Source organism: Saccostrea cucullata, unplaced genomic scaffold, assembly GCF_032062105.1.
Source record: "Saccostrea cucullata isolate Sc308-1 unplaced genomic scaffold, CSIRO_AGI_Scuc_v1 ctg2224, whole genome shotgun sequence".
NCBI lineage: Eukaryota > Metazoa > Mollusca > Bivalvia > Ostreida > Ostreidae > Saccostrea > Saccostrea cuccullata.
In genome coordinates this window covers 49,281-71,869 of record NW_026936421.1, presented here as the reverse complement: position 1 = coordinate 71,869, position 22,589 = coordinate 49,281, and the positions used below count along the sequence as shown (strand labels likewise).

The following is a 22,589-nucleotide window of genomic DNA, read 5'->3' as shown; positions in this document are numbered from 1 at the left end:
CTAGGGTTGGGCCAAATGGCCACCCAAGTTTTACATAGGAATATATAGGAAAAATCTTTAAAAATCTTCTTCTCCAGAACCACTGGCCCAGGAAAGATGAAACTCATGTGGAATCATCCTCAGGTAGTGTATATTCAAGTTTGTTCAAATCATGACCCCCGGGGCAAGGGTGGGGCCAAAATTTCCGACCCAAGTTTTACATAGGAATATATAGGAAAAATCTTTAAAAATCTTCTTCTCTAGAACCACTAGGCCAGGAAAGATGAAACTCATGTGGAATCATCCTCAGGTAGTGCAGATTCAAGTTTATTCAAATCATGACCCCGGGGCTAGGGTGGGGCCAAAATGGCCGACCCAAGTTTTACATAGGGATATATAGGGAAACCTTTTAAAATCTTCTTTTCAAGTACTTCAAAGCTATGATTAGTGATATTTATATGGAATCATCCTCAGGTAGTGTAGATTCTAGTTTGTTCAAATGATGAACGCCTGGAGGGGGGGGGGGTAAATTCAAGCCAATGTGCTCAGGTGAGCTCTGTGGCCCCTGGGCCTCTTGTTATTGACTTACTAGGTCAGTCGCAGTCGAGATTCAAACTCCCGATCACAGGAGTTTCACCATGATAAATTTTGGTTTGGAAATAATCGTACAGACATAAATGAACAGCTAGACAGACAAATAACAAAGTGATCTCCATACATGTATATACTTCCTTTATGTTTGTTACAGACAACCTATAGACAATAAGGCAGATAATTAAATGGATGGCCACAATTGTTGATCAGATTACTCATTTGGTGTTTGGCTCAGGCCATGGAAGGTCATAGTATAAATAAATATTTTATTTGATAATTAAAGCAGAATGAAAGTCATTCTTTAAAATATATTTCATTTGCTACATGTATCAAATTTTAAAACAGCTTCAAACTCATACTTTCTATCCTGTGAATGCTGTCAAACAATGTCTCTATATTTCTAAGGTCATGTCTGCTGTGATTCTCAGAGCTGGTACACTCCACACACAAGGGAACACCACACGGGGTACAGAACTGGTCCAGGGGAATTCTGGGATGTTTTCTACATTTGATGTCCTTCAGAGGGACTCCTGTTAGAAATAAAAGTTTTATATTGTAAAAAATCATTCAATGCTGATAAATCTTCTCAAAACAAATTCATTTTGTTAATGTTTTTTAAATATAACAAATCTATTAATTATTATGATATTGAAGTATATTGGAGTAGAAAATTTTTGGAGTCCAACAATCTAATATTACATGTACATGTATTTACATTTATTAGAAAAACTATATTTGATATATGCCAAGATAAACAGAGGAATATATTGACATATAAATGTCATCTATAATTGCTTATTATTATTAAATATTACAATTATTAATATTAAAATATTAAATAACGGTGCATCTTCCAAAATCTTTTTTACTTTTACATGTTAAAGGCATGATTTACTACGCACTCTTTGAGTATGACTATAAATTGATTTTCTATGACTTGCCAACATAACTTTTGGTCCGTAACACCTTAGATAAAATGACAAGCTTTTTAATCATCACACAGATGACCAATCAATGTTAAATTGCTTAATAAAACATTCATGGCCAATGTACTTTAAATTAAAAATGCACTTTAACAAAGTACTGATGAATCTTAGCCAAACTCACATGACCTATAAGAGTTATAATATTCCACAATTTTGGTATGCAACCTTTGTGTCAAGGAAGATTTCCTCACACAACTCCAATGATATTTACAAGGACACCCCCTTTTCCCAATAAAAAACACAAAACAGTGACACAGTGACACACACAATCTTCAGGGTGGGTCAGGGATTACTTTAAATATAAAATAAAAGTATAAATCCAATTATTTCCTCATAAATAGTGTGTATGCAGTCTTTGTGTTCAGTCGTTTAAGTTCAATAATTCGTTTAGGTTCACAATAACTTGAACTAGAACAATCATACCTTACATTCCCCCCCCCAATCCAACACCCATACCCCCAGCCTACCCCCAGCCCAAGTATCATTATATTAAAACCCAAAGAAATCAACCCTACATTTCTGTCAGAGACCTCAATGCTTGTATAACAGTGTACAAATAAAACACTTTAAGTGCATTATCAGTTACAGGCTTTCAGTCTCTTAAATTCCTGTAATTGGGATCATATGGTTACAAATACAGAATAAATCTAGTAATGATAATATATATACAATTATTTCCTTCTTCACCATATCTTGTAATTCATTATACAGGCAGTAATAATAAAATTTTATTTCTAGTTTCATGGACAAACTATTTCAAAACAAGGCAGAAAGCTAATTTTTTTTTCAAGAATTATTTTTACACCTTTATAATGAAATGCCTTAATGGGAAGTACTTAATTTTCTTCTTCACATTCAAATACAAGTTTTGGATTGTCTCCCTTTCATAAGCAAGTCACTGTAGTTGTATTCAGGCTTATTCTTTGGTGTCTTAGAATTGAACTTTTTGTTCATAAAGTTGAAGTGAATCTTAAACTTTATTATGGATTTATGAAGAAATATTTTTTTGGTTATCTCCATATTCATTTAGAAGTTTTAAAAACAAAATGTCACCCCAGTACACAGTGTAGATTTACTGAACACCTGCTACAGAAATACACAACATTCCTAGACTGAGCTGTGTTAATATCAATGATGTCTATATCTAACTGTCAACATCAGTACAACATGTACAAATTGTCATCTGTTTTAAATGTAACCATGGTAGAATTTACATCAACTGAACACTAGTACATTATAAAACTTAAGTATGTTAAGGATATTGTAATAATTAGAAAAGTTTTTTAAAAATTTAATCCACTAACTACTTGTCAAAAATGAACCATTCTTCACTCATTGTATTTATCGTACAAATTTCAAAAAACAGCACAAGATTTCAAAAGTAGGTAATTATTCACCATTGACAGTATATCTGATGTATATTGTACAAAAATCTATGAAGCAAACATCAATGAACATGAATAGTGATTGAAGAACTACACACAACACATGGACGCTATACAATTAATGATAAACAGGATGTAGATCTATCACTTCTTTTTAATATTTTTATCATGTTCGTATTCATAAACTTTATCTTTACCATCTCATGTTTGTTGTTTAACATATTGATTAATCATTTGTGATTAAACTTAAGCACTCATCTAGTAAATAAACACTTGAATATATAAATGTACATGTATCATACAGTAACTAGTTATTCTTAAATAATCCCCTAACATAATGGTGTTTTTAATTAGTATAAGTATTATAATTATAAAATACAATCAAACAGACTACAATGTTTCTTACCAGTCAGAGAGTCTCTATCTACCACTCTGTATATGTTGACTGTGCTGTTGTTGTTTGACCCTATCCACAGTAGCTGAGAGTCATCATCATAAATCAGGCCGCATGGTAAGCCTATCCCGTGTTGTGGTGTCAGTATCTTGTCAGATAGTGACCATCACTATCTAACATCTGTACTGACCAGGTTCTCCAATCACACAGCAGGATGTATGACAGCGCGTCAGTACAGATTCCTACTGGTGCTAATCGTGATCCTGATGGAGGACCTCTGTAGGAGAACCGGAATTTACCGTCACGATCTGTCACCACTACACCACGGAGAGATTCAGACACAATACATCTCCATTGCGGTTCTCTGTGATGTAGTTAGGTATATGATACAGTCCTTGACCTGTGTTGTTGTTGTTGTGCTGTATGGTCTGGATGTTTTCTCCTGTGGAGTTATACCTCATTACCTTGCCTGTAATCCTATATACATCCCGACCAGCAGGTTCCACTGAAGGGGGAACTGTAGACACACTTTGGTCTCCATGATTTGTTGTACTTTATTATCGTAGTCTTTTCTTTGTTATCTTTGGACAGTTTATTGATGTTTAATTCCCTGTCTATATAAATTAGATCACCGTTAGAGTCCACAGTGTGTCCTCCCAATACATCACTACCTCTATCTGTCACACTGTCTAGTTCTTCTCCTTTAGTGTTTGTCAGTATAAGATTGCCTCTATCATCACTGATCCAGACCCGGTCTGATGTAACACGGGAAATGTGAAGACACTGACTAACACCTCTCACTCTGACAGATTTCTGGTACACTGCTCTATACATTATTTACAGCAGACATTTATTTCTTTATCCTGGTGTTTTAAAACAGAATCCCGTGTGGATTTCCTCAGTCAGGGAGATTTCTGTAAATTACAACATTGTAACAGAATTATCTCATCAGTTACACATCTCTATTTATAATTGTAAGCATATATCAATGTCTTAGTTTTAATAACATAAGAATATTATATTGAATTAAGATACAGAAAAACATAAATACCTTTACACTGATATGAATCCTTTACAAATCTCTCTCTCTTGCAGGGTCCAACAGTTCACCATAAGTCTGATCTAAATAATCAATATTAATAAATTGAAACATCGTTGAAAACTAAAAGTTCGTTTCTTAAAAAAAGTATAATATGAACTCATTTGAAATATTACATGTCAACTTTTCCAGTAGAATTCAAAAACTTCATAAGTTACACAGTATACTCAAAAATTATTTCCGTATAAGTAAATTTTTAGCGAGTATTTAATTTTGGCATTATTAGCGAGGGTGCCAAGATTGCTAAAATTGAATAAAGCTTAAAATTAATCGCGTTTTATTTCTAATAGATACATTAATGTGCATTTTAAAAGCACTAAATTAACATCTCGCTAAAAATAAATTACCAGTTTTTAGGGACAAATCGCTAAATTTGTGTTCGCTAAAATTTCCACTTATACGGTAATTTATATTTTCTTTCTACAGTGTGTTGTGAGTCTAGTGACATGGTTATAAATAGTAACAAGAAATGTATACCACACTGATTTAATATAGAGTAACAGAGAAATGTTTACCACACTGATGTCTTGTATCTGTTAATAACTGTATAGTTATATAAAGTAACAGAGAAATGTATACCACACTGATTTCTTGTATCTGGTAACAACTGTATAGTTATATAAAGTTACAGAGAAATGTATACCACACTGATTTCTTGTATCTGGTAACAACTGTCAGTTACATGTATATAAAGTAACAAGAAATGTATACCACACTGATTTCTTGTATTGGTAACAAATTACATAATTATAAGAGTAACAGAGAAATGTTTACCACACTGATGTCTTGTGTCTGATACAATGTAACAACTGTACAGTTATAAAAGTAACAGGAAAGTATACCACACTGATTTCTTGTATTGGTAACAACTGTACAGTTATATAAAGTAACAGAGAAATGTATACCACACTGATCCCTTGTATCTGGTAACAACTGTACAGTTATATAAAGTAACAGAAAAATGTATACCACACTGATTCCTTGTATCTGGTAACAACTGTACAGTTATATAAAGTAACAGAGAAATGTATACCACACTGATTTCTTGTATCTGGTAACAACTGTACAGTTATATAAAGTAACAGAGAAATGTATACCACACTGATTTCTTGTATCTGGTAAAAACTGTATAGCCTCCATTCATCTTGTTACTGTGTTCTGGGTAAAGAAAATAAAGAATATATTATTATTCACCATTATTACATAACATACATTTCTCCAGTTTATTTATTTAAATAAAAAATATTTTGTCTTCATTTTGAAATTCGAATGAGAGCTTTTGTAGGATTGAGTGTTTGGTTTTATCAATATTTATTTAAAAACATGTAAAAATTACATACTGCATATGTACATTTACAAATATACTGCATGTACATACAGTACTGTACATGTTTATGTATATCATGTGTAGTATTTTGTATGAGTGATATAGTTTTATCCCCACATATACATTGGCATGGAAGAAAATTGAAAGTGAAGGGGGGGGGGTGTAACCCAACAAAAAAGGTAAATCCCAATTTTTAATGCCTATAAAATGTCTAATTTTGCAAAAAAAACATAGGAAGAGGGGGACTATCCCCCTACGTCGACCCTATGCATATTATATATTGTTAGTATTCCAATCATTAATAAACATTTCACAGCGATTAAAAATTTGACTTCAGTCTAAGTCTGTCTCATGAATCTGGAACCAGAACCCCTTATCCAGGGACAAGGAAATTCACAAATTTTGGAAGAGCCACATTTTTTTCATCATAAGTACATGTATTTTTAAGGGATGGCAATCAAATGCAGAAACTGCTAATCGGTTAACTGCATCAAGTTACTACCGATTAACCAGTTTATTGTATTGAAATACATATATTCTTGTTTGAAAAACGCAGATTTTCAACCCTATGTGCAGCGATTTCATTTTTTGAAATAAATTTTAAGAAAATTGTGTTAAATTTTATTTTTTCCGACTAACCGATTAAAAATTTTATAACTTATTCCCATCATTCCGACCAAATAATTGGTTAACCGGTTACAAATTGCCATCCCTAGTATGTATGTAGTTAGTTTGTTTGATACCCAGGGGCAGAAAAAAGATTTTCAAAGAAGTTATATTTCACATATAGAACTGTAATAAATATAGCCAAACCCTAACACCAGAATCCCTCATCCTGGGGCCATGAAATTCAAAATTTTATACATGTTATAATAGACACCTTTCATCATTATAAATACATGTATAAATATATGTACTATTTAGTTTGTTTAACACCCAGGGACAGAGAAAACTGATTTTCAAAGAATTAATGCATTTTCATTATATAATAAAAAGACCCCTGTCCTAACACCAGAACCCCTGACCCCGGGGCCATGAGTTTCACAATTTAGGTAAGGACTAAATTTTTTATTACAATCATGTAAAAAGTTTGACTGCTTGATGGCTATGAGAAAAGGAGAAGTTTTTTTCTGATTGAATTAATTTTATGGTTTTGGCCCCACCCCTCAGGTTCCGGGGGGGGGGGATGAAATTCAAAATTTTTGTTCCCCTCACTCATAAATTATGCTATATGCAAAATTAGGCTGAAATTGGTTCAGTGGTTTAGAGAAGCGAAAAATGTTCATAAGGTCATAAGATTACACTCAACGAACAGCGCGGGGTTTAAGGTTAAACCAAATATTCTACTTCCCTATTGTTATACTCATAGTAAGCTATATGACGTGATTTAGAGATAATCATTTCTTAAAATCGATATGTAAGTTTATTTGAGGAGAAAAATAATAAAAATATGCAGAGGCATAATATAAAGGGAATTTTGGTTCCTGGGCCTCTGTAGTTATCACACGGGTTATCCCAAAACCCTAGTATAACTTTATATGCAGTAGCAGAGTGAAAGTGAAATGTAACGAGAATTGATGTAAACAAACACAAGATTTCGTAGTTTAAAAGCATTTAGAATGAATATCATGTGTGATTCTTGTGGGAATAAGGTATGAAAAGGTATGGTAATAAAATTTTTCTATTTCTTCGTAAAATTATGCGGGGGGTTTTATTGCCGATCAGCCTTTCCTCTGTCATTCGTAACAAAAAAGATGCAAAAGTTCAACACTACGCCCCATACCTTGAAACTTAAATTTTGTTTCTATTTAAAATTCTTATTCTTTTGTTTTTGGGGGGCGCTAGAATCGTATGGTTTTCCGGAATTGATGCTTTTTTTTCATTGTTATGAACAAAATGTTAAAATTTTGGGAAGGTTTCGTCCGAAATTGTTGAATAATTATTTCTACAATAGAACAGTACGATTCTAGCCGCACTTTTCATGTTACAGAGATGTTTTTACATAACTATTTTTACAAATTGAAACTAATTATCCCCGGGTAGTCTTAAACTTTTCACTTTTTTATTAAGACATATTTTTCTAATTATAGACGTCACGTGGTGACGTTGTGGTGAAGTGCCTCCTGTAGTATAAATCTCATTGAAGTCTATAGAATGCATAATTATAGCAAAAGTTTTATCCTTGACTTTTTCGTTTTATTAGTGTTACATAATTATAAAAAGGGTTAATTCGCCGAATTCTGATCCATGTGCTGCCTTAACATACCCGCGCGTACAACAATGGACAAAAACAGATAGCAATAGGTCACCTGATTTACTCGTGTGAGGAGGGGGGGCATAAAACTTAGATGAGCTCACTTTTTGATCTCAGTCTCACTTTCCAACTAAATATTCTTTTAGTAAGAGTGAGATTCATTGAGATCGAAAGTGAAGTTGTCTAAGTCTTATGACCCGCTTGGTCTGGTGATAAGACAAGAGGCCCATGGGCCACATCTCTCACCTGAGAAGCTTTGACCATGCTATTCTTAACCCAAATTTCCCCTTAGTTCTTGAGAAGAAGATTTTAAAAGATTTTTCTTATATATTTCTATGTAAAACTTTGATTCTCTATTGTGTCCCGTCCAAACCCCGGGGGTCATGATTTAAAAAATTAGAGTCTAAACTACCCCAGGATGCTTCCACAAAAGTTTTAGCTTTCCTGGCCCAGTAGTTCTTGAGAAGAAGATTTTTAAAGATTTGTTCTATATATTTCTATGTAAAATTGGATTTCCTATTGTGGCCCCGCCCTACCCCCGGGGTCATGATTTGAACAATTTAGAATCTACACTACCCCAGGATGCTTCCACAAAATTTTCGGCTTTTCTGGCCCAGTGGTTCTTGAGAAGAAGATTTTTTAATGACACCACCCTATTTTTGTCTTTTCATGATTATCTCCCCTTGGCCCAGCGGTTCTTGAGAAGTAGAAAATGTGAAAAAATTACAGACGGACAGCTAGACGGACGATTGACATTGGACAAAATGTGATCTGGCAAAAAATATGTTTTTTCCGGTAACCCAACCGACCCTAATTTTACACGCCGACCCTAGCACTTTTTATTGCAAATCCGGATTACGTATACCATAATTTGTTCTAAAACTACAGTCTTCAGAGCGTGCACAGTTAAAAAGGCACTTGTAATAAATTAACAAAAAATGTCTTTTCAAGCGTCTAAAGATTATACATGCGTATAAAATAGCTCTTTTCCCCTTAGATTGTTCCCTCCTTTACCCTTTAATGACGAATATTGACGCTAAGCCCCCAAACCTCATGAGACTTTTGACCAAATGTTGACACATGTATATTTTCAATGATGATTTTACTTGTAATTACCGCTTGTTAATAAACTATCAGAGCACAGGTAGCCACCTGCAGGTTAAAAATATGATTGCATCGTAGTACAATTAGAAATCAGATGATTTACCTGTGTAAACAAACAAAAGAATCTTGGAAAGTCCCACCGAAATTCAAAATGGCGGACTGTTACTTACGATATTTTCTTAGCATATAACACAGCCAATACGCAATTTTTGATCATTCAGTAAATCATTACATGAAATTCAAGCTATAAGCTATATATTTCTTGAAAGGTTTAAAAATTATATTGATTTATATGTGTAAAATACTTCAATATGAGATACGGAAATTTTGTGAAGTTCAGGACCGCGCAGTGTCGATTTCGTTACCGATTTCTCAGAAATTTAGAGGATACCTTCTATTTTACACATACTTCTAAATGTAAAGGGGTAGAAAATAATTATTTTTAAAATAGAATTTAATTCATTAAAATATTCAAAAAGTTTAGCATGTTTAGAAATCAAGTTGTATCACTCAAGTCTGAAAATTTGTTGGCGAGAATGACATCGTAGTATCACTATAATGTATTGATTTCTGAGGAATCAACCTTATAAAATGGATAATAAATATTTTACAATATAACCATCAATTATATTATCACACATAATTTTTACAAACAACATTGGCATATTTAAGCCGTTTTATATGTTTAAAATATCTTTTTTGTGATTTACACCTCTCACCTTAATTATTTATTTATAGAAAATTACAATATAGAAAATAACAATAAAAATTTTGTAAAAAGATTAAAATAATTCAATTTATTACGAATCCAATGATATATAAAAAATTGCATAAGTGAAATATATTGACCCCCAATAATTCAGTTTTAAAATGCACTCCAATTCATCTAAAATGCTCTAGGGACAGCCAAGCAAACACTCCAGGGATATATAACCCCAAGTCCACCACATGTTGTCATTGGGTTTAAGCTCAAGAATTGTCCACACTCACCCGAAATTAACGCAATAAATAACTTTCATTGGCACTGGACTGTGGGACATTTATATGGAGATATTCATAATTTTGAAGCTAGCAAAGGATTGACTTTCGTGGTTTTAAGATCATATACCAGTATAATGTCGGGTGGCATTACGAACAACATGGGCAGATTAACTCTGATATTATCGTCTGTGAAAGAGACGGGTATTAACTATATTGTCTTTTAAATTACATGTAATGTGGTCGAAGTGGAAGCAGGCCTTAATATTTAATATAATACAAAGTTTACCTAAGAAACAGTCAAATATAATGTTGAGTTAAAATAAAAAGTAAAGTAAAAAAAAAGAAATTGCCTACCTACCTACTCTAATTTTGAGGGACATGTTACCAGAAACACATTTTATATTTTTTTTGGGCCTCAGAACTCACAGAGTTTTAAGTTCAGGTGAGATGAAATGTGTCAAGTTTACAGAAAGGCAGACAGAGAGCACACAGACTATTATCAGAAAAGTTCATGTGATTTTTGGGGGCTCAGGTGAGCTACAATATGTAAAGTTTATAGACAGATAGAATACAAAATGTGATCAGAAAAGCTCACTTAAAATCAGGTTAGCTAAATATGTTATGAACAGAAAAGTTCAATATTTTGTAGTTGCATATTGAGTTCATTTTACTCCTGATATCGAGACAGATTTTTTCTTTTTCCTATATACTTCACATTCATGAAAAATACAAAAAAAAGTTCTGTCCCACTTGTGAAATATATCTATCTTTTACATTCAATTACAAAACTTTAAATATATATCCTCTAGGTAAAAGAGATTTAAAAACCTGTAAGGAAATGATGCTTCCCTTTCCCTGACAATGGTTGGATATTGCACACTGGGGAATCTGTCAAAATAAATTGAGACTATTACATGTAACCTATATATATATAAATAAAAAGTCCTTTAGCTTGTAAAACACCAGAAGTGTTTAAGTTCAAATAATGCTTTCTAAAGATATGTTTATACATACATGTATACAAAACTTGAAGTATATATGTATATGAATACAAGTATAATGTAAATTAATGCTTACAATTTACTAGGGTCAATTAATATACATGTACCCATGTAAGAATTTTTTTAAAAAAAAAAACCTGTAACAAGGAGATGATTCTTTCCTATTCTAGACAATTGGATGGTAGGATTCTGGGAAATCTGTCAAAATAAATTGAGATGATTAACCTATATATAAATAATGAAGCCTTGAGCTTGTTAAATACTACAAGGCTAAAAGAAGAAATCGTCTTGTTTCCTGCTACCCAACCTACCCATTTTTTTTTTTTAATTTTATTATTATTTTTTTTTTTTTTTTTTTTTTTTTGCTTTTGGAGAAAAAATTGAAAAGGCAGGAAATTTATGTTAAAGTGAAAAAAAATACAATTGAATTGTATTTCATGACATATATGTTTAAAATATGGACTTTCATTAATTTTTTTCTTGAATTGTGCTTCTCGACTTAATTGGAACTACTACAGTGCTACCCAACCTACCCAATATTTTTGCTGCTCCACTACCTTAAGTTTCTTTTAGCTTTTGGGGGAAAAAAATTTGAATAAAAGTTTATGTTAAAGTGAAAAAAAAATATTTATATTCGAAATTGTATTTCATGACATACCGTATATCCATTTTTTTTCACGATGATCTATTTTTGGCATTTTTGCAACCATTTTTAATTCGCAAAAAATAAAAAAGGAGAAATTATATCCATTTCATTTAATTTCATTTCATTAAATTCCATCTTGAGTTGTGCATCAAAAGATTTAATTGAAATATCATTTTAAAAGATAATATTGACCTAGCTATGACATGTTTATTTTGATTTTCAGAAAGCGTAATTAACCCCGGCGTTTTACATTCGAATACAGAATAAGAACACGTTTTTTTTTTCAAATTTATAATTAGCAGTTGTTTCAAATAGTGGAAAAATCCCGAGGTAACCGAATTTGTTTTCACTTCCTGTCCATATCAACTGTCTTAACGAGCGAGATTGGATTATTTTAGTCTGAAATGTGTATTAAAGAGGCTCCAAGGGGGAAATTTCAGCATAGGGTCTTAGAAGAATCATTTCTTGACAGATCCGTGGCGGTGAGTCTGTAAAAATACGGCAAAATATAACGAAAACAGAGACTGAAGCGATGAAGGGGTCCAAAATGGCGTCCTCCCTTGTGTAGTTTTATTATTTTGGTATATTATTTTTTAATGAATAATTATTACACGCCTGGAGCAAGTCCCTGTGGCAAGAGCGATTTTATAAACGATGTTTATAGCCATAATTTACTTCCTTGTTAATAACTTACATATAAACTCTAGTGTAAACACTGGGTTATGTCTAGGATATTTGACTTTAATTACCAATTATTTCACTCTTGTACCTCCCAAGAATAATGCTTTTAACTGTGACTTTACAAGCTTATAATAATATAGGCCTAGGCCCTACTCTTTTTGACGCCTGCGTCTGTTTGGTCTTAACCTTTAAAATGTCTTATGACAGTATTTTTGTATTTCGATCCCGATTTTTAATCTTAAATTTTAGCGCTGGTAATGCAGATGTCTACATATATGAATGTTTAAAAGAATAATATAAAAAATAATAAACCCCAAGCTTAACTTGACTGTAATACATATTAAGAATAATCTTCTTTAGTAGATAACTTCCGTCTGAACATTTTTTTTAGCTTGTCATGAACTGATAAATGATCTTTCAAACATGCGGAGCGAATATTCACCATTTCAACGAGTTGGATAAGGCCAATATCAAATCACACAATTATAGATGTTCTATTTATTTCATACGACTTTCGTTTTAACAAAACTTTGAGACTTCCCCTGCAAAATGACAGAATGATTGCTAATTCAAATTGATGACGTATAATTTGATGACGTAGCACCGTTTATGTGGACATCCCTCGAAAGAAAGCAGATCGTGTTCAAAATTTAGAATTTTTGCTATCTTTGAAAACATTATGTGACAATTGCTGGAGCCTAACATCAAACGAACTGTTGACTGAAAGTTGTAAGGACCATGGGTTCATGAAAATGAACTCTTTGGACGATGACATTTTACTAAAAACCGCGTTCCCACCAGCATTTGATCCGCATGCCAGTAGCTCTGTCAGAACAGGATACAAATGCGCTCTATAAACTCGAAACAGAAACGGTAAAATGTCGACTTCCGAGATACAGAATGTTTTTTTAAATTATTTCATTTTACTTCTTTTTTATTTCATAATCATTCATCATTATTTTTCCTTTCATTTTCAAACCAAATTTAATTGGAATTGCGCAATTAACAAGCTTACACAGGCAACTTAGCCACATATGATTTTCATATGAGTATCATATGATTCTCATATAATTGTTTTCATATGAGAATCATAGAAAAAGGGCATCATTTGTGAATCATATGAAGAAAATTATATGATTTACATATAATCCACATATGTGAATCATGAAAATAACTACATATGATTTGCATATGAATGATTTCAGTGTGTTTTAAGCCATTTACATATGAGAATCATATGAAAAGGGCATCATATATAAATCATATGAAACACTTATGTGTGTTTCAAGCCATTTACATATGAGAATCATATGAAAGAGGCATCATGTGTAAATCATATGAAACAGTGTGTTCTCTTTCAATATTTTTCACATTCTTGAACACATTTAAAAATCAGATATTTCTGCTTTAGATGAAAATTCATTACATTACAATGATCTATCTTCATTGGTTAAATATTTTAAAATATCTTATAATGCTTAAATAACTTTTTTGATAAAATTATTTTCATCAAGAGAAATAACTTATTTTTCACAGTGTACATTCTAAACAAGAAAATATACAAACAAGTAAGTAGCATTTGTCGATACATGTATTTAACATATTCTAAAATGAGTACAAATTACAAAGATTTCAGTATAATGATTAAGTTATTAAACATATATACATGTACAAATGAATAAAATAATTAGGTCATATACTTGTATAAAAATACGATATAACATGAAAGTTTCCACAGCAAAATTGAAATATCAGCAATAACATTTGTCATGTATTCTCTATTGTAAATCTATGGAAAATCAAGTTATTTGATATACTAGCATACAAATAAAAATGGGAAATCTTTTCAAATTCAGACAAGATTGTGTACATCCTCCACATTTCACAATCATTTCATATATATCCAGGTTCTTTTTCCTTCTGTATCTTTTCAATATTTTCAGTTGGCCTCCCTCTGATCTGACCATTTTGAAAATCTCTTTGAATTGTACCAAAAATGCAAATCCACCAGTTCCCCCCTATCTGAACAATTTCTTTGTGGCACAGAACGGTCTCTACAAAAATTTCAAAAATAAAAATAAAATAATTCTTAAATTTCAAAATCAATTCCTCAAGTTATAATAAAGTAACTTATCATCAGCAAACAAATGTATTCCCAATTCACCGACACAGATATGATACGAGATAAAACTAATATTATATATTTTATACTAGGTGTTTTGTGAAATCCTATGATGTAATTTGCAAGACACTGTTGGAAGATATGCTTCATAATAAAATCATAAAAGCATTTTTTTTTATTTTAACAATTGAATTTTGCAAGAAAATTACACTATTGAAAGATATGCTTCATATTAAAATCATTTTTTTACTTTTGTCAACTGAATTTGGAATGATCAAATAGTATTAACGCCAAAAATTAAGAAGATTCTAACACAAATACATTACTTTTGGATAAAAAGAAAATTACAGACAAGTAGATAAGCAGAAAAACAGACTTTGTGATTCCAGGATATCCCAAACTTTGTTGGGAAGAATATAACAAAGTCTGTTAAACAGTGTGTTAAGTTACCTTTACTTTGAAACAAGCTTTAGGATCTTTGGATATTTTCATATGGGAGGCTGACTGTATATTGAACCTGTAAAGCCAATATTAACACACTAGATATTTTCAAAGCATAACTTAAACTTAAACTACAAAAAAGAGAGTATACAATTGTGAAGGTTCTCAATAGTCTTAAATATCTTACATTTTACCTGAAACTAGGTTCTTTATTAGTAATTTAAAGCATTGGAATTTTTTTTTATATGTCTGTCAAGGAATACATAGATGAAAATATTCAATGGATTAGCTATCTGATGTACTTTCAACACATACACATGCATATATGTACCTTGCAAGTTGCCACTGTTATTATTAATTTTTTGCTGAAATTCAAAAATTCTATTTACCCCCCCCCCCAAAGTTATTGTATTGTTTCATATATGTAGGTTTTAAGGCCAGTATATTCTATTTATACTTACCATATTTTAAAAGTGCATTGGATAAAAATTGTTTCATAATGTAGAATGCAACTTCTATATTATTGAGTTGAATTTATTTTTGATAAAGCCATGCAAACAATGTAGAATTATAAAAGAACAAAAAGAAAATATCAAGAAATATTTTGCCATGAAGGATTCATTACAGATGTACACTTTGATTTTTTATTGTAAGTGTTTCTTTTTACCTTTAATATTGTGATGATGCAATCGAATCGTCTGTCACAATCAGCTTTTTGATCAATCGCCAGTCGTATCAGCTTTTGGGCTTCTTGGACTTAATAAAAAAGCCGCACGGTGACACTGAAAAAGTTGTTGAATGCATCTATAGGCCATAAAAACAAACATTTGTCATTAAGTTGATGAAAGAATCGACTTGATAACGATTTCAACATACATGATACAAAAATGCCAAACTCCTATACAGGGTTTCTACTTTTACTTCAAATCAGTACGTACATGTAACAAAAGTCAAAACAAAAAGAAAACAAGGTAATGCCCTTAGCCTAACATGTAAACTGTAATGTTTACAGTGCTGCTATCCTATAAGTTGACATGGGATGGGATTGGATAGGATATAGGATTCAGGATATAGGATTTAGGATTCAGGATTCATGATAGAACATTTATGAGGGCAATCCTATCCTATCCTATCCTATCCCATCCCACATCCTTCAGCCAATCAGATTCAAGAACAAGTTTATTAATTTTACAGAACTATTTTAAGAAAACGAAAAAAAAACATAAAACCCTTTCATGGAAAGTATCGTCTCGTATGCGAAACAATTATCTATTACATGTTTATACTTTGCGAAATTAGTTACGTACGATTTAACCGTTGTGAATAAACCGGATATTGCGTCCATTCAGCAAGTCTGGAGAGAGGGACGAGTGTCTGATGGTGTTTTCGTTTGATTGCTCGAAAATACATCGTTTACCAACTGTTTGCGTTGATTGTAAGTGTACATTGGTGTAACAAAGATGACTATAAAGAAAAGGAGATTGTTTAATGTTTATCTTGGAGTATTTACGTGTCTGAAGCCAGCCATAAAATTCGCCGGGATTCGTCGAAACCGAAACGTAAGTACATACTATTTTTACAGGCTTGTAGCTATGTGTTCTTTAAAAAAAACCGAACAAACAAATTATTGATGACCTACAAATGACAGTTTAATATTTCTTGTAACATTTTGTTGCTATTTTATATCATCTAAGCTACCAGCTGGCTATATACATGTACATGAATCGCTAGCCTAGTATTTTTCTACAAGCACATAAATCATGCGTATATTTGTGTATGTGAAGTCCCTTTTTCATCCTTTGAGCAGTGTCTATTGAATATGGTAGTATGTTTTTTTTTTCTTCCCCCAAAACACTAACATGACTTAGCGAACCATATGATATATAGATCTGTGTGGTGGTCAGACAAGTTGAATAGAGGGCCATGAATTCATGTAGTCGCAAAGTTTTCTACAGTCAGTATCTTATATATTGGCAATTCCATCCCATCTCCTCATTCCTAGTACATGTAGTACCATGCTGATTTAGAAATAATTATTTGCTAGACATCCCACCGTCAATTCTTTATTTTTGTCTTAATCATGTTAATTACATTAAGTCATGGGTCTCCCATCGTCGCAAACCATTAACACATGAATGCAGTACAGTCCTCTCCCATTCTGGCCGTGGTTGCATGAGACAAGAATATCTTGTAGCTCATTAAAGTATAGCTAAAATATTCAAGATTACCACACTTTTTGTGATCAAGCAGCCACGGGTAGGATAAAGCTCTATGCGGACTCAGGACTGTGGCTTGAGACGATGCACGTCTCTCATCTCAGGAAATGATAATTCAGTCTACACAATATTCCTCAGTGGAGGTTCATATATTTATTTAATGGCACTTTGCAGGAACGATGAAATAAGTAATCTATAAACGAAGTACATAAAGGAAGTACAAATGAAGATGACCTGCAATGAAAATGACACACTCGTACAAATTTACACCCACTAATATTTATTTAATTTCAAGAGCTTAAAATCAGAATTAGTATTAAATTATTCTTACCAGTTACACCATGGCGAGGCACTAAGATTCCATAAGGAATTTCTTAGATAAACTGCTGATAGATTTATCGTATGAGAACACCTAACTAATTTTATCGTCCAGATTTGGCCGACAAAATCCTTTGGTACAGGGAAGAGTTCATGATGCCGGTGAATATGCATATTGGGGTCCTTCCTCTGTATGAAATTCCTGCCCAAACATGGACCTGAAAAAAATTCAATGCATTTGTCAACAATTCATCACTATTCAAACAGTAGCTTGCACCATGTTGACTAATTTGAAAAGAAAGCAAGGGGTGTTTAGATCAGATGTGATCCAATTTGCTCCATTAATCAAAATTTTTTTCTTCTCTTTTTACAATCTTAAAAGCAGATAGGTGTAATTAAAAACATAAAACATACATGTATTGTGGCATAAAAATATATTATATTTCATTCAAGTATATATTTATGTTACTGAGCTTTGAACTAAAAACAAACCAACCATTAGACAACAGACATCTGAAGTCTGTCATCTGTATCTACTCTATATTATCATAGCAAGCAACAAATACAAAGGGCACATTGAAGTTGTTATGCTATTCGCATTCCGAGAAAAAATAATTCTACTCTAGCATTGATTACTTGATAGTAGATGCTCCTTTAAAGTGACATAATCAAAAAATAGCAACATGATGAGTGCTGAATATTGGCACAGATCCTTGTTTTGCTACAATCTTCCTATAGAAATTGTTAGTGTATAAAATTTGAAACACCTTTAGTTACCTTATAAGCATGCTTTGGCCTTGATCGTTTGCGTGTTGACATCTGCATCCCTGCGGTACAATGGTGGAAAAAAAGCTTTCCATGGGCATTCATTTCCACAGAACTTTCATCAGCAAAGATGACATCATGGAAGTCCTCTTGTCTCCTGAACATCTGACAGGACCATTGCATTCGAGCCTGAAAATGAAATAAAACATTAAATAGGTTGCAGGCACTTCAAAAAAGTGTGAAATTCTTAGTGCATCAATATTATTAAACAAATAGTATATCATTTTATTATATACAATGAAATAAATTAATAGCAAGCGCAGCGAGTGTCGTGAAGCGACGCTCGTCACTGCGAGCTCTTAAAGCAACGACTGTACGAAGAGAAAATTTGGACTACTGCACATTCATTCGATAGAATTTTTTGATGCAGTAATTTAGACCCACAATGCAACACTTGTTAAAGCTATGTTAAAGTACATTCTCATGAGAATAGCAGCAAAAGTTTCTACTTAAATAGTGTTGTTACGATAGTCGCCGACTATCGAAAAATCGTCGTTTAAAGGCCCAGATCGGCGACAATCGATTGTAAATATTATCATCGATAGATCGCTATATTTTTCAAGCCGTATTTTTCAAGCTGATCAGGTTTAACTTTTATATTCACCAAAGGGACGTCACTCTAATCGACGGTAAACAAAATGGTGAACGTGCGTGGTGAAGAGGTTGACGTCGAATTATATCCATATCCTGGTGCAACACGATCTTAAGTTTAGAGTTTTTTGGCTTTCGGAAAACGGGCGATAGGCCTCCATGCAAAAATAATTTACAGATGGACACGTTTATTTGTAAATTGTGTAAAAAGTCGTATGTCAAAGATAAGTTGAAGTTCGCGGTCACATGTCATGAAATTCTACTGGTGCTGAATGAATAAATTTAACCTATTTTAATAGTTCAAATTATCGATTATGTAAGCGATTGTGTTCTTCCGATTCAATTTGATAATCGATAGTAAAATTTGTCCGATTTTACAACACTACACTTAAAGTAAACATGCCCTGATTAAATGGATAAATATTGTAGATAAATAGCAAACAAAACGTTCATCATTTATTTTCAGCTTTGGGGAAAATGTAACTTAGTATACATACGACGTCATGTGACATCAGAGTCTAGACGCATCAAATATCATATGCAGTTTGACGTATGAGCCTGATCTAAATTCTAATAAAATAAACATTTGCGCTCGCCATAACGGTTGCACCGTGAACATATTAATTGTGTAACAGTAAGCATGGTAAGAAACATTTATTTACCATTTATTTCCTATTAAATAAATGTCACATTTGGTTTTACAGCCTGTTCAACTGCAGTGCTGTCAGTAACATACAGGCCAAGGGGCAGAAACAAGTTTAATGCAATCTGATTGTTTCTATTTTTTTTTATTTTTCTTTCAAACAGGAAATAGTAACTTTGTAGGCATTATTAAGAATTTGGTGCTTTTCAAAATCAATTATTTTGAAATTATTATAAATGAACATGATTGTGTTCTCTCAAATTTCGCCGAGGTAAATGTTTTCTAAATTTAAAGTCCAGTTGTTTTTATCATGTTTATTTGATTTTAGCTTGGTTGGTCTACTTTATTACAAACGAACAAAAACCAAAACAAAAATCCTGAATAACACAGATGAAATAAACATAACGTTCGTACTTACCCGCTTGTTGGCATGGCTGATCTGCTGGCAGTACTTCCCAGTGTTGCTGCTCCACCCCATTTCTCGTCTGGCTTTATTAACAGTGGACAATGACACACTCACATGGAACAGTTCTCTTAATCGGTTTCTAATTGTTCCAGCCGTTAGTTCCTTATTTTGGGACATCCACACGTGAATAAATTGTTTATGCACCGACAACAGTTTTCTCTTCGTCACAAACTTTGAGAGTCTTCTCCTCACGATTGTCCCATGTCTTAAAAACTTGTAGATGGCCTCTCTAGAAACACTAGTCCCATGGTGAATCTTCAAAAGCCTCTGAATTTCTGCAACAGAACGCCCTTCTTGTCGATAACGAGACGGAATTTCTCGGGATCGAGAAATCAAGGAAATCAATTACTCATGTACATTTAAATCTACGTCGAATGTAGAGTTGAATTTTAGAAAATTTATCAATGTTCTCCATTATATTACTGTTTACATGTACAGTGTACATGTCCGCATCGTCGCATATAAACAACAATGATCGATCCACAATACCATTACTGAATTGGGATATACAAGGGGCGGGGCTTACTGGCGGTGAGATTAAAGCGGGGTCCGCTTCACGCATCAGTGCGTAAAGCGGTCCCAGGAAGCGAACGCCGGGTTCGCTCTAGCGGACGCAGAGCTGACCCCGAGCGAACCCGGAGCGCACCCAAAGCGCACCCGGAGCGGTCCCAAAATTTCTAAAAGCGAACCCGAAGCGGACCCCGAGCGAACCCGGGAAGCGAACCCAGGGTTTGCTCCGGGTTCGCTTTGGTGTTAGGTTGTGTCCGGTCGGTACTGTAAGTTATTGCTAACATTTTTTTTTTAAATTGATGTACATTTAAATTACAATATATATATTATTGAAATTGCAATTTTACTTGAGTATACCAAGGGCAAATAAGTGAATACTGTTTTATATGATTCTATTGGCAAATTAGTGAATATGGTTTCATTTGATTCTCATATGATCAGTTTCATATGATTCTCATATGACGACTTCCAAAATATACATATGATTCTCATATGTAGGACCTTTTATATGAGAATCATATGTATATTACTTGATATGATTAACATATGAATGATCATATGATTCTCATATCATTGGCCACATGTGATTCTCATATGATTGTATATACATATGTTATTCAGTTACTTTTCTTTTAATAACATGTTTAAAGTTTTGTCAGATTTCGACAATTATGAACGGTTTAAGCCCTACATTTACACAGACTCGAGATTTTTCAATGAATTTATACCCAAGCTGAAATTAAACAATTAACGTATTAGAGACGCCACGGGGGCTTGGGACTCCTCTACAAACACATTTCTACAGAGCAGAATGTATTCAAAACATAGGTGTGAAAGGTGTGAATTTCTGACTATGTCGAGATACACGGAGTCGTCCGTGCGTGACGAGCGACCAGCTGACAAACAATTAGGTTAAGTAGAGCAGAAAATTGCCGCGATTTCGACATATACCAGGTAAATTTTGCTCTTGTGATTATGAAATATGTCAAGATAAGCGGGGTAGTGGACATTACCGAGGCCAACATATCGGAGTTTTTGCAAATTATTTATACAGTAAATAATGCCGGGACCGCGGGCGGACGTTGACATGTCCCAGGTTGTCGACATATCCGATGTCGAGATACCGAGGTTTACCTGCATTCCTTTTGTAAAAAAATCAATATCTTTCTCTTATAAATAACCTAAAGAAATTAGGCCACATGCAGTTTTTAAACCCCCTAACTCAATTCCTTTTCGGAAAAAAAACGTACTAAAATTTTGCTTAACCTGGTTTTCTACACTCATATCCAAGCACGTAGCATCGTTATTTGAAAATGGGGGAGGGGGCCAGCCAGAAAATTTCTTTTTTGTGGGGGGGGGGGGGGGGGGGGGGGGGGTGAGAGCAGAAAAATATGAAGACTTCACTTACAAACAATGATACTCACCACCACCCCATTTCCTCGAAAGAGAAAAGAAAAAAATCCAAACTGAAAAATCCTATTTTCTCGGAAAGGGGTTCGGTTTTAACTTCCTTTGACAACTAAATTTCATTGATCATAACAATCTTTAAAAAATTCAATATCTGGGGACACTCAAGCCTTTCTTTCAATGGACTTTCATAATAGAAGAAGACTATTTTTGCATTTAAAAAGGGAGATAGTCCATCCCCCTGGTCATCACTAATACTACGTGTATACAGATGTTTAACATTTGTAACTCACAAAAGTCTTGTGTTATTTGCTTTCTTTGCAAAAAACAATTGTAAAATCCTTTTTTTTTTAAATGGCATAAAGACTTGAAACACATTTTCCCTTTCTTGTTAGAATTGTGTACTTTTATGGTTCCTACACTACCACCTATTTTTGTTAAAAGACATCAAACTTTCGGAGGTGTAGCATTTTGAAACAAAAATAGGAAATTCATTCCAATAGCTGTAGCAAGACGGATATCATACTTGTGTAAGAATTTAAGGGAATTTCATATACTGGATCTTAATATATCTCTTTTGATTTAGGAATTCAACAATTACAGATTAACATATAGTTTT

At 33.1% G+C, this 22,589-nt stretch overlaps 1 protein-coding gene and 2 long non-coding RNA genes across 3 annotated transcripts in view; 1 reads left to right on the top strand and 2 right to left on the bottom strand.

Annotated features, from left to right (window-relative positions):
* The first annotated feature begins 519 nt into the window (after nucleotides 1–519).
* LOC134245569 (uncharacterized) overlaps nucleotides 520–22,589 on the top strand; it is a 61,009-nt gene continuing 38,939 nt past the window's right edge. The window contains exon 1 of the long non-coding RNA XR_009987457.1: nucleotides 520–571. This is a non-coding gene — a long non-coding RNA (uncharacterized LOC134245569). The remainder of the gene's footprint in view (nucleotides 572–22,589) is intronic.
* Nucleotides 4,419–11,023, bottom strand: LOC134245568 (uncharacterized). Its single transcript, XR_009987456.1, has 3 exons — nucleotides 10,932–11,023; nucleotides 5,535–5,595; nucleotides 4,419–4,460 (listed from the first exon to the last, which is right to left on the bottom strand). It is a non-coding gene; the product is annotated as an uncharacterized LOC134245568 (long non-coding RNA).
* On the bottom strand, nucleotides 17,633–20,357 carry LOC134245573 (uncharacterized). The gene is made up of 3 exons (XM_062727849.1): nucleotides 20,006–20,357; nucleotides 18,306–18,482; nucleotides 17,633–17,746 (listed from the first exon to the last, which is right to left on the bottom strand). The coding sequence occupies exons 1-3, from the start codon at nucleotides 20,168–20,170 to the stop codon at nucleotides 17,633–17,635; spliced, it is 456 nt and encodes a 151-aa protein (XP_062583833.1). The 5' UTR covers nucleotides 20,171–20,357.

Excerpts from the sequence above, each read along its gene's own strand:
- LOC134245573 (XM_062727849.1), bottom strand. The coding sequence starts at position 20,170 with ATGTCCCAAAATAAGGAACTAACGGCTGGAACAATTAGAAACCGATTA. Across the intron at positions 18,483-20,005 it reads TCAGCCATGCCAACAAGCGG|GCTCGAATGCAATGGTCCTG; the intron begins GTAAGTACGAAC and ends TTTCATTTTCAG. Across the intron at positions 17,747-18,305 it reads GGCCAAAGCATGCTTATAAG|GTCCATGTTTGGGCAGGAAT; the intron begins GTAACTAAAGGT and ends AATTTTTTTCAG.